This window comes from Arachis stenosperma, chromosome 10, assembly GCF_014773155.1.
Source record: "Arachis stenosperma cultivar V10309 chromosome 10, arast.V10309.gnm1.PFL2, whole genome shotgun sequence".
In the NCBI taxonomy this organism is placed as follows: domain Eukaryota; kingdom Viridiplantae; phylum Streptophyta; class Magnoliopsida; order Fabales; family Fabaceae; genus Arachis; species Arachis stenosperma.
The window spans coordinates 280,067-297,526 of record NC_080386.1 but is presented as its reverse complement, the minus strand read 5'-3'; the positions used below and the strand labels follow the sequence as shown (position 1 = coordinate 297,526).

At 34.0% G+C, this 17,460-nt stretch overlaps 3 protein-coding genes and 1 pseudogene across 4 annotated transcripts; all 4 read left to right on the top strand.

Annotated features, from left to right (window-relative positions):
- Positions 1-5,392: 5,392 nt before the first annotated feature.
- LOC130954909 (glucan endo-1,3-beta-glucosidase 14) lies at positions 5,393-7,798 on the top strand. Its single transcript, XM_057881680.1, has 3 exons — positions 5,393-5,657; positions 5,736-6,793; positions 6,876-7,798. Exons 1-3 carry the CDS (start codon positions 5,588-5,590, stop codon positions 6,951-6,953), a joined length of 1,206 nt encoding a protein of 401 aa, XP_057737663.1. The 5' UTR covers positions 5,393-5,587; the 3' UTR covers positions 6,954-7,798.
- A 1,307-nt stretch (positions 7,799-9,105) lies between these two features.
- On the top strand, positions 9,106-10,448 carry LOC130955327 (pentatricopeptide repeat-containing protein At1g26900, mitochondrial-like; annotated as a pseudogene).
- Positions 10,449-11,167: 719 nt separating this feature from the next.
- On the top strand, positions 11,168-12,588 carry LOC130956545 (uncharacterized). The gene is made up of 4 exons (XM_057883591.1): positions 11,168-11,575; positions 11,654-11,800; positions 12,102-12,179; positions 12,247-12,588. Exons 1-4 carry the CDS (start codon positions 11,168-11,170, stop codon positions 12,454-12,456), a joined length of 843 nt encoding a protein of 280 aa, XP_057739574.1. The 3' UTR covers positions 12,457-12,588.
- Positions 12,589-13,000: 412 nt separating this feature from the next.
- On the top strand, positions 13,001-15,122 carry LOC130956186 (alkaline ceramidase TOD1). 2 transcript variants are annotated; one of them, XM_057883227.1, is made up of 4 exons: positions 13,001-13,364; positions 13,491-13,700; positions 13,796-14,356; positions 14,707-15,122. In XM_057883227.1, the coding sequence occupies exons 1-4, from the start codon at positions 13,112-13,114 to the stop codon at positions 15,054-15,056; spliced, it is 1,374 nt and encodes a 457-aa protein (XP_057739210.1). In that variant the 5' UTR covers positions 13,001-13,111; the 3' UTR covers positions 15,057-15,122. The 2 variants fall into 2 exon arrangements, with proteins under 2 accessions (XP_057739210.1, XP_057739211.1); XM_057883228.1 differs by having other exon boundaries at positions 13,224-13,364; positions 13,450-13,700.
- The last annotated feature ends 2,338 nt before the right edge of the window (positions 15,123-17,460 follow it).

Here is a 17,460-nt window from a genome sequence, read left to right as displayed (position 1 = left end):
ATAGAGGGTGACCCTGTTCCAGCAACTGATGTTGCCATTTCTGCAGCCCCAACAATAGGTAATGCTCCTTCAGAGATTGTGCTATCAGAAACACCTTTTTTACAGTCAGATAATGGAGATCAGGAACAAGTAAGAATCCAATATGTCTTATTATTTGTGTTTTTAATGTTTATTTTAAACTACTGTTTAATTTAATTGTTACTTTGATTGACGAGAACTTGTATTCTACTCATGCAACTATAGGTAATTCCTGCAACAAGACCCAACAAATTACAACCTAAGAGTAAAGCATCTCCAGCTCCAGGATCATCAAGTGTTGACCCATTGCAAGGAGCAAGTGTTGGAACATCTTTAAGGATGGCTGAATTTATGAAATTTTTTCCAACACCAGAAGTGAAGCCATCATTCAAACCTCCTAAGAAGAAATGAATGATGTTTAGTTGTGATGGACTATTATAGTCAGGGTAGTTATTTTCTTAATTATGTTTATCTTGTGTCACTGGAAGATGGTTATGTGTGTCTAAATACTTGGCTATTTTGTTAAAGAATTTTTGGATATATTTTGTTCATGAGTTTCTGGATATTTGTTTAGTTATTGGTGAGCAATGCTTTTGGATATGCCACTATGAATGCTCTTTTTTGGACTCTAAGTATTCAGAAAGGAGGGTTACAAATTAGAGTTTTATTATCTATGGGAGAATTAAATTAAGTTCTTTCAATTTTTGTCACATCATTTACTCATTACACATCTATTTTGGCAAGGTGCCACATGGATATACATTCTGTCAACTTAACGGATCACATCAAATTTTCGTTAACAACAATAACTACAAAAACAAATGTGAAGCATGATTTAATATTTTGGGATGTTAATTGGACAACTATAAATTTAGAAAGCAAAATTGAGGCCAGTCAAAAATTTCAGTGACCAAAATAGTTTCAACTCGTGATACACATCTTTGGGCAAACATAAACATGTGATGTGCGTCCTAATTCCCTTTTGGTGTCTGCACAGCAGATAAACCTCCCATACCTGCCACCTATCTTTCCTTTTACACCAATTTTCAACAAATTATAAATCATGCTCTTCACTCTTTACTCATACGTTCTGGATTATATTCATATCAAAGCTTAAAGATATTCTTCTTTTTGACCTACACAAGGGATCAAACATTATATTGGGTATATCATATCATAATAAATTACTAATAGGAGGCTTAGCAACAGAGATATTAGTTACGCATCTTTTTCACAAACCATATTATTTTATTTTTGGCACACACAAGCAATATTATTTAACATATAGTTCAAAACTTAAACATGAAGTACCTGCAAAAAGGTGACTATTCAAAATTCAAAATAGAGTTCTAAATTTAACCCCATATATTAACAACTATAATACCTGAATAATGAAAATCACCAGACTCATACACTTTAATAGGAATATTAATGATTACCATAAAGCCACGAATAAACGTAATTAAAAAGAATCTTGAATGCATTTTATATATCATTTAACCATTATAGTATATTCAGAAAAATGTTACGCATCAATATAGAAGTATTCATGGAGTGATGCATTAAGGTATCTCTTTAGCATTTTGTTAATATAATAAAAGGTGTTACGGATAATGGCATACAATGTAGGCACTTTGCATCAAAGGAACTTTAAAGACGTAAGCTTATTAGCTTTGTCTTCTTTTTATCTCTTTTAGGAGTTAGATCACATGCATGTGCCGATGCCATTTATAATAATAACTTAATAATAACAAATAAAATAAAATGTTAATCGTCTATTACTAGCTACTGCAATTTTAATTTGTATTAACATAGAGATGAATGAGGTGATGATGATGATGTGACATGGATGAGCTTACTAGAGGTAGCATAGTGATACAATTAATAAATTGAATGAATGAAATATAATTGCCCAACATGTCACGCAAGTTATGGCTACGTCTCTATGAATGGTTTACTGTGTGTAACTATAGGAAGCTGACTGAAAAGTCAACCATATCCACAACCATTGAATAATTAGCTTTATCTTAGGAACAATGTCTCATCCATCCAAGGAATTAATAAGACAGCTTTTATTTGTGGAAGAGCACAAGGCGAAGAGTAATAATATAAGTATCCCACTACCTTTTCATTAAGATCTAACATATTATGACGTTTCATATCCTTCAAACTTCTTTGTAACTTATTATACAACTACCGATACATCATTTTTCGTTTATTTCCTAAACCGCTAAACCAATAAGCACCTCTTGAAATGTTCCTCTCCAATTTCATTCACACTTATCCCAAATAAAAAAACAAATTAAATCTAGGATAATAAATTTGAAGTACTTTTGTTGATCGGAATATGGTCTTATCGTGCAACATAAAAATTCCTTATCCTCTAACCAAAGACTGCTTTAGCCAAATTCGCTAACCAAAGCAAAAGGCTACCTTTTTTTGTGTCTTTCTTTTTCCAAAATTACTTAAGTAATTATTTTTGAAAACGCCTCTAAAATGACCAATTGCAAATGTAGCACATTTAATTTGTCTTCTTCCCAAAATTAAAGTACATATTCTAAATACTAAAATAACTGTAGTGACTCGTTTCCTTCCTTTATCGGTAACCAATTGAACAATTAATGCAAAATTACGGCTACAAATGACATAGCTAGCAACAACTAACATTGTAATTAAAGTCTAAAAAATGGGTTCAAGCTAACTTACATTCATTACGATAAAAGAGTTAAAATTGAAGGAGTTCTGCGCGCTAATCAGATCATACATGATCTGTAACCCAATAAAGAAAAATAACCTTGTTACTTACTTTGACATCGGAGAGTTGTTAATATTGCAAGTGTGAGGAGTGTATAAAGTTAGTCCCACATTAAAAAAAAAAAAAGAAGAGTGATGAGTTTATAAGATAAGAAATCCATTAATTTACTGTTTTAAAATTTTGAGTTGAATATGGTGTAAAGAGGAAAGAAAAATTATATGATGAAAAAATCATTATTAATAAATGAACATAACTAATTTGTTTAAACCACACTTCTCTTTTTCATTTTTTTAATTTCACTAAAGTCCATTTGCTTTGAAAGAAATGAATGAAGATTTTGCTAGTGATGATGACTGAACTTTCCAACTGGCGTCTAGCTCAAATACGGATGTATGCAGAAACTTGCAATCTTTCAGCATCTTGTTTGATTGATGAATGATTAGATATAAAGTACAATGAATAATAATAAACGGTGCATGAATATTCTATTATTCTCCATATATATATATTTACTTCTATTATTGCTAATCTCGCTCATGATTCTATAAATCAGCCTCTTTTTTAATATTTCTTTTAGTAACATCGTCCGAAACTATATATCTGTAAAACGTTGTCTTTTAATTTGTTAGAATTGCTTACAATAAGACAGAGAGACAAGCTAAATACAGTTTGATTCTCAGCTCATCAGAATTATTAACTAAATTGTTGTTCCACAACCGTTAAGGAATTATACAGAATCTACACCTGATTTTAATATAATCAAAGATGCTCACGGAAAAGTGTATGCCAATAATTTGTATTATAACATTGGCTCATCTCTTAATAAATCTTCTGATTATATATGTACTGTCATCCTAGGTTTAATTTTCAGAATTTTTTTTGACTAATAAATTATTTATAAGATATCTCTATCATCAAAACTTGAGGTGAGGCTATCATATATTTTAGAAGGTAAACAACAAAAAAATGGTATACAAATATTAAAAATCAACTATCATATATTTTATAGAGACGATTAATTTGATAGTTAATTTTTTATGTGCAGGTAGCATAAACAGATAAAAAATAATCATATATAGTTCTGTAATCTATATATGATTAGGGTTATTTGACAACTTAAATGTACTTAAAAAAATACTATACTATTTTGTTAATTAGTTTAGACTTGTGTGAGACTAGTTTAAAAATTAAATCAAGTAATGCATCTCAATTTTTTATTTTAGATTAAAATTTTTTTCACTTTTCATTATAGTTTAATAAAAACAATGAAAATATAAAGTGAAGAAAAAACAAATAAATATAAATATTTTTCAACTTCAGGAAATGGAAAAAAAATGTTTGTTAATACCAGAAGTCCTTATTTTCTTTATGAGACTTTAGCCATGTCACATCAAATAAATTAGTCATACATGCATGTACATAGTAATAAGATTCAGATACCAGTAATTTCTTGGAACAAGAGAATATAATAATACCGATTCTAAAAGATAAATGTCTATATATAGCAAGGAGAAAGACTAATATAGAGGTAAATTCTCCAATTTGATCTGAGAATTAGTAGTTATAATTTTGATATATTTAGCAAAATTAAGATTTTAACCATCTAACAAAGAAAACAAATAAAGGCATAGATCAACTAAAAAAAATGAAGAGTTTTGTTTCATCAAATTCCAAAAGTTACGTTAATCGAATTCCTTTTTGTGAAAAGTTTATTGAGCTTCATGCATGCTGATCAATTGACTTCATTTTTGGGGATCTTATTATTAAGTTTAAGGATTCCAAATTAATTAAGAGGGCTATCAAAAGGTTCACAAAGACATAATTCTTGATAACTTAACCAACCATATAACTAATCAAAATAAATAACAAAACATGTATATATATTCATACTTTACATCACATGCAGACCTTAAAAAACAATTTAGTCCTTGCTAATTAAATGGATATCCGAAGTCAGAAGCATGATGTATACATGCTTTTGTTTCAAAATCCATATATGTGATCATGTACTGCTGTGAAAAAGGGTGCAGATGCCTAAAATTGCTCAAAATTATGGTCATGAGAAAGCATCTCCAAGTCAAAAAGGGTCAGTGGCCAGCACCTCCTATTGCCTTTTCATACAAATAAAAGCACCGTATCTTCCCACGCCTCTTAACATTAAAGGACCATTCCTGATTATATATGATGTGTTATGTACTTATGTTCATTAATTATTTATTAGTATTGAAAATATATAATTGAATATAAAATGTATATTAAAAATGTGTAAAATAATATATATATATACACACATACACAAATACATAAAACTAATTTTTTACTAATAGTAATAATTATAAGGAATGTGTGATGATTAAGGTGGTGTAATATTTGACCTTACCTCAAATATTGGGATACTGCGATGGATGACTTGCCTGTAATATTTAACCGACTAGTGGGGGATTTGTGTTTGCTTTTGATGGAAGAAAGTTGGCGAGTTGAGTTGAGGGGTATTGAGGTCAAAATAATGAAAATGGAAAGTTGGCATGGTTGGAAAGAGACAACCTAGTCCAAAAGATTACACTGTTCATTAAGAATATGTGTATGCATGTATATATATATATAAGGAAATTAAAGGGAGAAGGCAATTGAAAAAGAAGTGGAAGGGGTTAAGGCAGGCAATACTGCTAAGGCAAGCTATATATCCACTTATTATTTGACCTCCTTCAAAAATATTCAAACAAGAAAAGAAAGGAATTCCAAAATAATCATATATATCTGCCATTTTTGAATTCTACAATATAATCTCCTCTCATCCCTCCCTCAACTAGTATAATGGCAACAACAACAATAGGCATCACCTATATTATTATTCTTGTTGCATGTTTTCTCTCTTCATCATCAGGTACATACTATACCCTGCTTTTATTTAATTTACTATGTTTGTTCCTCTGCTTTATTTTGTTCCATTCCATGCATGCAGATATTGGAGTTGAATCATTCGGAATCAACTACGGGCAAGTAGCAAACAATCTACCAGAGCCAGAGAAAGTGCTAACACTGTTGACCACCCTAAGGATCACAAAGACAAGAATCTACGACACCAACCCTGACATTTTGAGGTCTTTTGCAAATTCCAACATGGACTTAATCGTGACGGTGGAGAACGAGATCCTAAGCCAACTGGATGATCCACAAGCGGCGTCTCAGTGGGTCAGCACCCGCATACTGCCGTACCTACCGGAAACAAAGATCAGCGGAATTCAGGTTGGAAACGAAGTCTTCACCGACGACGACACCACTCTCATCCAGCACCTTGTCCCTGCAGTCATCAACATCCACAACGCTCTCACCAAAGCTGGCTACTCCAACATCCAAGTCTCCACGCCCAGTTCTCTGGCGGTTCTGGATGAGTCTTACCCTCCTTCTGCCGGCACCTTCAAGGCCGAAATATCTACCATCATGTACCAGTTCTTGAACTTCCTCTCAACAACCAAGACCCCCTTTTGGATCAATGCATACCCATACTTTGCATACAAAGACGAGCCCGATCAGATTCCACTCGACTACGTTCTCTTCAATCCCAACTCGGGAATGGTTGATCCCAACACCAAGCTTCGCTACGACAACATGCTCTATGCAATGGTGGACGCCGTTTACTTCGCCATTGCCAAGATGGGCTTCAAGGGGATCGAGGTCAGAGTCTCTGAAACCGGTTGGCCTTCCAAGGGTGATGTAGACGAAGCTGGTGCAACTCCGCAGAATGCCGCTACTTATAATCGAAACTTGTTGAGGAGGCAAATGGCCAATGAAGGCACACCTTTGAATCCCAGGATGAGGTTGGAGGTTTACTTGTTTGCATTGTTCAACGAAGATTTGAAGCCTGGACCTACCTCTGAAAGAAACTATGGTCTCTTTCAACCTGATGAGTCTATGACTTACAATGTAGGCTTCTCTGCTCTTGCAACCACATCTTCATCTTCATCACCATCTTCTTCCTCCGCCTCCTTTTCCCTTGCCTCACATGCCACTCACACCAAGGTATATGCTGTAATTTATTAAATACTTTTAATTAAAACTATCCATCTTTCTGAATCTCACTCGATGTGGTACATACGTATAGGTAGTTCACAAGGGATACCATCAAAGCTTCATGTGCTGGATGTTTGTGTATTGGGTGATTTCAGCCCTTTATGTGTGAACAAAATTATAGTGCATCATGCGGTAATTCAAGTGGCTGAAAAGGTGACCTGTCTCTCAAAACAAAAGGAGCTTTCCAGAATCTGAAATACTACTTCATGAACTCTATCTATTAAAGGCAACCTAGCTAGCTATTTTGTGTAAGGAAAATAGAAAGCACACGCTTTCTAAAAGATTGGGCAGCAAAAGAAAGGAGTTCAATTTCGATGGGGGAGAATTGATGATGAAGATTATTAGTACTACCAAACATCTTAATTCAAGTGGCTATACTTTAATTTCTTTCATCCACTTAACCCCACCATTAGTCACATTATTCTAGCAACATTACCATGTGGCCGCAATGTGATGTGAAATTTAGCTTATTTTTAGGTACATAAAGGGACAAAAACGCCACCTCATTCTTTCAGTTCGATGCAAGATGATGTTGCAAACAGAATCATTTCTAGTTTCAAATACCAAATATATCTTAGCTTCTACGTTCCTCATTATATGTAAAGTTTATTCTCGCTTTTCTTTCTATATCTCACTTCTTTGCCATATTCTTCATTTCTATTTATTCATTACAAGGCCAGGTACAACTATAACAATTTTGCATATATATAGTTCTAAGATGTGGGAATATATAACCAAATTTTTGTTCTTAAAGAGCATAGGCTTCCATACGTTGATAAAACTTGCTGATTTTAAATTCATTGGTCTAAAGAAGAAAAAAATGTGTGACAGCTTGAGGAGAAAGAGTAAAGGCTATCTTTCTCTGCATTATAATGCATGAGAGAGTATTATTGAGGCTAGCCTACTCTATCTTATATGCGTCATCCTATTGGTGGTTATGAAAAGCTTCCTATCTTGTAAGTAAGGTGGAATCCATTAGTGTTATGCAAATCACTCGTTAATTTCTACAAAGTTGAAATCTTGTAATATTAATGTATAAATTATTAAAAACAATTACTGTTTATTCATTAATATTTTGTATTCCAATATATGTTTTTGATTCCAGTGACTTAATTTTAGTATACGAATAATATAGTTAAATGTGGTAATCTAACATGAATCAAAATTTTATATTTAAATTAAATGTTGTATATGGAAAATAAGAGGTTTCTTTCTTTCCCACAATATTCCACCTGATTCGAATAAGTTAGTTGATGAATCTGAATGCATTTGAAGTTGGGTTAAGGTACATTCTTATTTCTTAAGATGGTCATATATAATAAAATGATGATGATGTAGGACTGTTATTCCTTCTCCCTTCAGGCACTTTGGAAACCTTGAATATGCAAAAGTGTAAAAAAGTTGATGATGAAAATGTAATTAAAAAGTACAGAAAGATAAGGCTATGTTGGGTTATTTATAATTATCCAGAAGAGGACAATGGGGCGGTCATGCTTTATTCCTTGGCGAAATATACATCAGCATAGGGCCACCATAGAAATCTCTTTTTCAAAGGGAGACTTTAATATCAATATTTGAGTCTTCTATTTTCTTCTGTCCTAAAGCGGAAGAATGAAAGCTGAGGGAAAAGGTGAGAGAGATGGATGTAGGTCATTGACATCAGCTAACGTGGTGCACATGATCCCCTCAGAAAATCAAGAATATGTATGTGTCATTGTATTTGAACCTGCTTCCTGGAGACAAGTGATGTGAGAATGCAGACAGTAATTTGGGCTTTACTAAGATTTGATTAATAGTATCATAACAAGTTGGGGTTGGGGTCCCATTAGATATAAGTTACATAAGTCTACCATGTGAAGTGCTACTTCATAAATCATAATCATTCTTAAGCTTATTATGCTGCATGTATCCGATTCATCTCCAAAAAAGTAGCTTAACTGTCCATTCATACCTCAATTATATTCAACTGTATGTCATTATTCCATTATATGTTTTCTATTATTCAACTGTTACAATAATGTAAAAACATGAATTATGCGGAGTACCTTTCCAACTTTGTCAACAAGTGGATAATAATATTTGTGGAAGGCTTATATTAAAATCAATTCACTCAGGCTACATTTATATTAAAAATTATGAATTGATTATTGGTATAAAATATATATTAAAATTAAAACATATACATAATAATAAGTAGATTATAGTGTGCATATAATATTCTTGAAATTACACCTTGTGAAATCCACAAAGTGAAGTTGCAAATGGAGAGCCCACAATCTGTTTGGCATTTCTGCTGTGTCTCCAGGAGACTTGGAGATGCCCACAATCTGTTTGATGAATTTTCCCAATGAAATAACTTGGTCTCATGGAACACTTTGATGGCTGGCCACCTTCTTGCTTCTCAACCTAAGCTGACCTTTCATTTGTTTCGGAAGATGCGTTGCTGCGAGGTCCAAGACAGTGTTGCAACTGCATTGACATGCGGGATTTTCTTAGAGGCAAGTGTCTCCATAGTTACTATATCCGATTTGGACTTAGTTCTAATTTGAATGTTCTTGCTGTATTGATTGATCTCTATGCAAGAATGGGTCGTATCTATTGGCGCATCGAGTTGCCCAAAAGAATGTGATATTGTATAACTGTTTGATTGGTAAGTATGCAAGAAATGGGATGCTTGGAGAAGCAGTGAGATTGCTGCAGCAAATGAGACTTGAAAGTCTTAAACCTAATTTGTCTACCTTAGTCGGGTTGCTCTGCTTCCAAATCTATGAAAGTAGTACGGTACATTACTAGTTTTATAGAAGAGGAAAAACAAGAGCTGGATGCAGTTCTTGGAACAGCACTTGTTAATGCATATGCCAAATGTGACTTTCTAGACAAGGTTACGGACATTTTTGAGAGGATGAAGGGTAAAGACATAAAAGCAGGGACAACCATGATTTCAGGTCATGGAATTCATGGCCAGCCAACTAATGCTGTTAAGCTTTTCAACAGAATGGAGAGTGAAGGGTTTAGACCAAATGAGGTTACTTTCTTGGCAGTTCTCAGTGCTTGTAGCCATGGAGGGCTTGTAATTGATGGGATGGAAATTTTTAAGAGCATGGTTTGCAAATATGGCTTTTCACCACGAGTTGAACATTATGGATCTCTCGTTGCTTATTAAGGACTGACGCAACTGCATGGTGTACATTGCTTTCTGCTTGCCAAGTCTAAGATGATGTTAAATTGGAAAAATGTGTGAAAAATGTGCTAAGCAGCATTTATACATAGCATCCTATAAATTCACTCCAAATGTCTCGCATTTACGTTATTGTTGGAAGAATCTCAGATCTAATAAAAATGGAGCAATGCTAGGGGCCAGCAACATTTGTGATTAGTAGCCATCAACTAGCCATCAATGATGATTTGATGGTGTGAGATTGGTGTGAGATTTCATCCAATGGCTCATCTTTCTCTACTGGTTACATGCTGGCCAAAATGCAATAAAATTGCTGGCCCCCTAGACTTATCCATAAAAATGCAAGAAATGAATCAAACTAATGCTGCTACACTTGAAACTATGGGAGGAAATATGTTAAAGGAAGCTGGAATCAATATAGTTTAAATTGATAATCAGGGATAAAAATACTGAGTTTCAAGTAAAATCTTTTGTCATATATACAGAGAGAGCAGAACTAGTTCTTAACTGTATACCATTATATCATCCTTTTTTTTCAAATAATTTTGTGAGGTATTCTTAATTACTTAAGTCTTGCTATGATATGTCATATCTTATAAGAATGTGATACACATCATAATACTTCAATTAATAATAATTCTTTTAAATTATAAATTCTAAAAAGCATATGTATGATATAAAATAGTTGAATTTATGTTAACTTTAATATAAAAATAAACTTCGAAATTAAAGTACACAAGACGGACTATAGAGATCTGATAGATGCTTATATTGTCTTAGAAAACATTGTCACGAATTAACAGATTAAATCTTGCCAGCCTTCATCTTGAGAAACTGATAATGTTTTAGGCTAATTATAGTAATCTTTACATTTCCTGATAGAATGGTTTCCACATTACAACACACCCATGAGAAAGGTTGAGTTATTTCTGCATTCGTATATTCGTCCATCCTAGTGCTTAGGGTATCTTTTCATTTCGAATATAGATCTTTGCTTGGAGAAAGGAAAATATATCTGAGAAAAAGGTATATACATTTCTTTGCATGCCTTCCAAGACTAGAATCATATGCTTAATTGATAGCATTTGAGAAGCATAATATATACACACACACACACACTGAGAAAACATGAAAGTTGATTTCACATGGAATTACTATGGAGTGTAATGATGAAGCAAGTAGTAGAAAAATTTTCTAATTTTTGGTTTGCTCAAAGTTTGAGCGAATGTGTGAGGAATTGCATGACATCAAAGTATGAGATAGATGGGAGGACAGCTACACTGTATGTGATCCTTGGGTGTGTGTCCCTATGGATTTGGTATATCATAAAGAGAAAGAGAAGGCCCATCGGGCCCAGGCCCAGGCCCAGGCCCACAAACGATGATGACGTAAGGAGCTACTTGGCTGCGGATATTGTACATAGTGGAGCGCTAGCACGGCAGAGATTGGAGGATTTCAAAGCGGCTAAAGCGAATCCAGAAACACTTGACAAAGCTGAGAAGCTTCTAGAGACTTTACTTGAACGAGAACATCCCGATTTAGTCATGCTTCAGGTTTCACACCTTCTTCAATCAACTCTTTCTTTCTTTCTTTCTTAATTTCTTTTCTAACTGTATATATTGAATTTGAAGAAAACGGTGGCGAAGCTGGAAATGAGTGGCAGAGAAGATTCGGCAGTGGAAATACTTACAAGAGCAATCAAAGGAGCGAATGATGTAAATAAATCACACGAAGCTTACGAGTTCGAAATGCTACTGGTTGAAATGCTGATTTACAAGGTATTTATTTGAATGGAACAAGAAAATGAAAGGTTCATGAAAGAAAGTATTAATAATTAAGTTTTGGAAGAGTATAAATAGAAAATGAAAATATTAAATAATATGAATAATGAATATATTGGATATTCATTTCATTAGGTGTATGAATAATTATCTTAATGTTAAGATTTAAGTGAATAATTTAAGATGTAGTGTGTTTTAGTTGAATTGAGCCAATTTTAAAACCTATTATTCATGTTATTCAAAAAAGTCATTAATTACCTAAGATATACTTGTAAATTTTATATATACATGATGGTAGGGGAAGTTTGAAGAGGCCTTGAAATGTACGTGCTTGGAAGATGAGTTTCTTAAAGATGCACGGCGCCCACTATACAAGGTACGTACCGTACGTACATCTCTCAATAATCATGCTCTGCTGTTTCTGACTCGCTCTGTTTTCACAGGCAATGATACAGGAAATGCTGGGCAAAAGGGATGACGCTCTAGCCTCTTGGGACCAATACGTTCAAGTAATTGACCCTCATGTGCATTTTGATCTACTATATGTCCCACGTTTTCTGGAGGCTTCACCCTCTCAAGATTTCGACGACTTTCAACAAAAAGTCAAACGACTTCACCACGCCATAATCAAATCCCACCATTACCCTAAATAATCTGCACTACAAACATTTCACCTACTATATATGCTTTATTATGTAAACTCTAAATCAATCTGTATTAATATCAAAGTGCTGTATTTATTTATTTTAATAAAATACTACATACATATATTTTCATGCGTTCAATTATTATTAACAACTTTCAGGGTAGGTATTATTGAAATAACAATAATTAAGAATCAACGACAACTATGAAAGGGAATCATTGATTTGTTTAATAAAGTAAAATATTCATGAATTCTATAGCTAATGGCCCATTGATTAAGGAAAAAAACTCATCTTTACAATACATACATATTCTACCAAATAACAAAATACGATAAAGGAATACCAACGTTGATAATGACACCATGCAATCAACTTGTTCTTAAATTTAATTAAGATCTTAATAGCGCCGCCTAACCTAAACCTTGTTTTAAATATTATATATTTGTCTTTATCTAATCTTGACCGATTCAGGTTTTGTTGCTTTCGAACTAACTTGCGAGAATACCCCCACTTTTATGCAGGGCCCAAAAACCGTCCTTTTTCTAGGCACACATTACACATATGAACAAATTGGTGTTCACTCATCATCAATGCCCTCTTTTTTCTGAGGAAGAGCAAAACTAAGAATGCCATTAAACAGAAAAATAATAAAACAGAGTTTATGGGGAAGCTGATTACCACTACCAAACCTCTAATCTTCCAATCCAAGCTCCTCTGTTTTTCTCTGTTATACCTCTTCACAACTCTTTTCCTCGCTCTCTACACCATTCTCTCTCAATCCAAATGCTTATTCAGATCTTCCCCTTTGGATCCAATTCAGGATCGTCTCTTCTCTTACCCTTCCTCCTATGGAGAGCACAAGTATGCTGTCTCAACCACACGTTCTACATGCACTTCTCCTATTTTCTTTTCAGGTGCTCTGCGTCAATTCCTCTGTTCTGTTTGATTCTCTCCCAAAAATATAGAAAATGCTGAATTTGTGTTGTTGTTGTGATAAAGCTGAAGAATTTCCACTAATGGATTGTGGTTATCGGATTCAGATTACATGGATGTTGTGAAGGAGATCAAGAATTTGATCAAGGACTCTTCGTCAGCTGAGGAGTCGAGTGCTCTGCGCTACATGCAGGGGAATGCAGAGAGTTTTGGTGGGAACTTGAGCACCAAGGCGAGGTTCTCTTATTTCGATCATCAAATTGATAACACTCAAGTACCCTGCGGATTTCTCAAGAAATTTCCAATCAGTGATTCCGGTGAGTTCCGAAATTTTCATGATTTGATGTTTGATAATAGTATGCTTATTGTCATAAATCATGTGAATTATGATGCACTTTGAGGCTTGATTTAGATCGAATTGCGATGGAGAAGTGTGAAGGTGTAGTAGTAGTTTCAGCAATCTTCAATGACCATGACAAGATACGGCAACCGAAGGGAATTGGTGGGAAAACAGTGGAAGAAGTGTGTTTCTTCATGTTTATAGATGAGGTAACAATGAAGGGGCTTGAAGATCATGGAATGATAGGGAGGGAATCAAGAGAGCATAAGATAGGTGTGTGGAGGATTGTTAAGGTTGCCAAGGAGGAGTTGTATGAGAGCCCAGCAATGAATGGGATCATACCAAAATACTTAGTCCATAGACTGTTCCCGAATTCGAAATTCAGCATTTGGGTGGATGCAAAGTTGCAGCTTGTGGTTGATCCTTTGCTGTTGATTCATTCGCTTGTTATATCTCAGAATGTGGACATGGCTATATCAAAACATCCTTTTTTTCTTCACACCATGGAAGAAGCAATGGCAACTGCCCGATGGAAGAAATGGTGGGATATTAACGCCTTGAAGCACCAAATGGAGACCTACTGTGAACATGGACTCCAACCATGGTCCCCATCCAAGCTCCCATATGCTTCAGGTAACTTTGAAATTTCAAAAAATAATTACCATGATGGTTACTTGCTTGGTAAGTATAATCCAATCCAATCATTTAAGTCTATATGTACATAAACTATAACATTTGACTTTTGCAAGTTACATTCAATTTATGCCGCCGTTAGGATTGGAATGGCTTCAATAGGGGAAGGTACTTCCCATGAATTTCATTAAATAATAGTAAAAAAAAGTAGATCACCAAAAAGTAATCACGGCTACTCCGTGAAATGTGGTCCCAAAGTTCGTCTTCTTTGCTTTGGGGGCAGCGATGAGAGGTAAATAGAGAAAGAATAATTAATTAAGATGCATGAGATTGTGTTATGTTTTGGACAGATGTGCCAGATAGTGCTGTGATCCTTAGGAGGCATGGAGTGGGAAGTAACCTATTCTCTTGCCTAATGTTCAACGAGTTGGAGGCATTCAACCCAAGAGATCAATTGGCTTTTGCATTTGTGAGGGATAAGATGAAGCCCAACGTTAGCATCAACATGTTTGAGGTTGAAGTGTTTGAGCAGCTGGCACTGGAGTTCAGACACAACCTCAAGAATAAGCGCCATGGGAGCGTTTTGTCCACTTCACCAAGGACCAAAAGGGCACACCCTGGTTTCTTGTATGTTAATGCCACCTGTTGCAGCAAGTGCCAGAAGTATCTTCTCACCATGTGGGATCAATCCAATCATTGATTATATTCTTCCCATTCTAAAACAAACACATACCACATTTTTATGTACATATATACTTTTACATCCTACACCAATTTCATTCCTAATTCTTTTTTTTTTTTTTCTATTATTTGATTGAGTGGAATAGAATTAAATTAGATCAAATCTAATTGTCCAATAATAATTAAATGTTAATTAAACTAATTTATTTTTCAATGTTCACTTTAAAGGAATGCAATATGAAAACCTTTTAAAAGATTATCATCGTCCAATTTAACTATTTTATGATATAAAATAAGCATAACTATCGTTAGGTGAAATCGACTTCATGTGAAGTTGATATCTGAAAATTATTAAATAAAAATTTAGTTAAATCAGTCACGTAAAATGTACTACACCTAAGTTTTCACTTATTGCATATAGGAGTTTAATAGGCGCGTGTTTTTTTTTTTTTCGACAATGGTAAAAAAAATTAAGAAAAAGAAAAAAAGAAAAAGGGAAGACCAATTATTTTATTAATATATAGAGAGAAAAGCTGACAGGGTGTTACATGTCAATAGAATGTTCCCTTCCTTCTGCCATTTTGTAGTTATTGGCGATTAATTATTATGATGTTGGGTGGTGAAAAGAATAATAGAAAATGCTTATGATGAGAAGATTTTGCTTCTTAATTAAATTAAATAGTGAAAGGTTCCGTGATCCTAAAGTATAGCAGCTTAGGCCTTAAAATGAGGAAAAGTTTTCAAATCTCGATTTTACGTACCCCTTACTCTTCCCTTTCTATACTGAAGAAAGAAGAGAAGCTTATTTGAATAGTGGGTTATATATATATGAAATAATATTCAAAATAGAAATGTATTACATTAAGTAATTTATTAATTAAAAAATAAATAAGAATTTTAATTATTTTTATGTGAATAGTTGTGAGTGAAAAAAAATTAAAATAAACCTTTTGTTTTGTTTGAAATGTGTAAATAACCTTTTCCTTTCTTTAATTGATTGAGAATATGCTTGATTGGAAGAAAGTTAATTCAACATTATTCATCACGACATGATGTGGCTCCACAAATAAGAATAATAATATTATATTAACATTCTTGCATTGGGCAATGAACATAGCATGCATGGCTCCCTACTCATATTGAAACAAAACGTTTTATTTTATTTTATTTTTTTCAAATTAATGATGAATTTAGTTTGTTGAAAACCAAGGTGTACGTGTAATAAAAATAGTAGTTGTGCATTTCAATGGCGTTATGCATGCATGAACAAGAACAAAGTAAACGCCACGATTGGTTTATCGTTTTTGTATTATTATTATATATTTTTGGTTTCCCCGACGAAGAGAGAAGAAATAATGCAAGCTCACATGATACCTCAACGTAACATAGATACTTTAAGGATATATGGTCAGTTATATAACAGAAAATCAAAAAGCAAGAAAGTTAATTTGATGAATAATTGGTGTTACAATAAGCAGCTTAGCTAAAAAGAAAAAGAAAAGTGGGGGCATTGTTATGGTTGGTGTTGTGCATCCTGGCTCCTATTACAGAAAAAGGTAGATATTTATAAAGAAAGGTGAGATCAAAATTAAACCTTGTTTGCATTGAATTTCAAGGGCGTTGTGAGGTGAGATGGCAGTGGAAGGAGGAGTAGGCGGAGTTAGGCTGATCGTTGTGGCACGGCGACGAACCCGACGGCGGCACGAATCCCTTTGGTAGCATTACAGAGAATGCTCTGCTGCTGCTGCTGCTGCTGCTACTGCTACTTAATGAGTTCTTGTTCTTGTTCCTCTTCTTCTTCATCCTTTTGACGATCCTCCTCCTCTTCTTGATCATGTCACCATCATCATCATCTTTCTTGTTGTTCTTGAGGAAGAACACTTGGTGGTACTGGGAAAGTGCGGTGGCGCTGCTTAATATTGGAGAAGAAGAAGAAGGGTTGGGGTAGTGGTTGTTGTTATTGAAGGAGGAAGAAGAAGAATGAAGAGTGATAAGGATGATGAGAAAGAATAAGAAAATGGTAGCCATGATGATGAGGATTGAGGATGGAAGAAATTAAAAACGGAAATGGAAATGAGAGTCAGAGAATTAACAACGCCAATTCCAATGCTGCTTCCTTCTCATACTACAACACTTTTCTCTTATACCAACCAATATGCTTCCACTCATTTTTAAAAAAATTATTAATAAACCAAATTATACGAAACTAAATATATAATTTATATTAATAAATATAGAATAATTAATTTTATATTTAACTTGGAAAATAGTTTAAGATTGGCCGAAATACAGAAAATTACTTTCTGCTTGCACTTGAAATTGTCTTTATTCAGTTTTTTGTGTCCCTTCCTAGCAGTTGTAGGTGTTAATTAGTTCTTAGATAAATTTTGTATGCTACTGAGGCTCGAGGGAAATGAAAACTT

Coding starts and splice junctions, on each gene's coding strand:
- LOC130954909 (XM_057881680.1), top strand. CDS start 5,588: ATGGCAACAACAACAATAGGCATCACCTATATTATTATTCTTGTTGCA. Junction 5,658..5,735: donor TTTTCTCTCTTCATCATCAG/GTACATACTATA, acceptor CCATGCATGCAG/ATATTGGAGTTGAATCATTC. Junction 6,794..6,875: donor CACATGCCACTCACACCAAG/GTATATGCTGTA, acceptor ACATACGTATAG/GTAGTTCACAAGGGATACCA.
- LOC130956545 (XM_057883591.1), top strand. CDS start 11,168: ATGGAATTACTATGGAGTGTAATGATGAAGCAAGTAGTAGAAAAATTT. Junction 11,576..11,653: donor CCGATTTAGTCATGCTTCAG/GTTTCACACCTT, acceptor TTGAATTTGAAG/AAAACGGTGGCGAAGCTGGA. Junction 11,801..12,101: donor TTGAAATGCTGATTTACAAG/GTATTTATTTGA, acceptor ACATGATGGTAG/GGGAAGTTTGAAGAGGCCTT.
- LOC130956186 (XM_057883227.1), top strand. CDS start 13,112: ATGGGGAAGCTGATTACCACTACCAAACCTCTAATCTTCCAATCCAAG. Junction 13,701..13,795: donor ATTTCCAATCAGTGATTCCG/GTGAGTTCCGAA, acceptor GGCTTGATTTAG/ATCGAATTGCGATGGAGAAG. Junction 14,357..14,706: donor CAAGCTCCCATATGCTTCAG/GTAACTTTGAAA, acceptor TGTTTTGGACAG/ATGTGCCAGATAGTGCTGTG.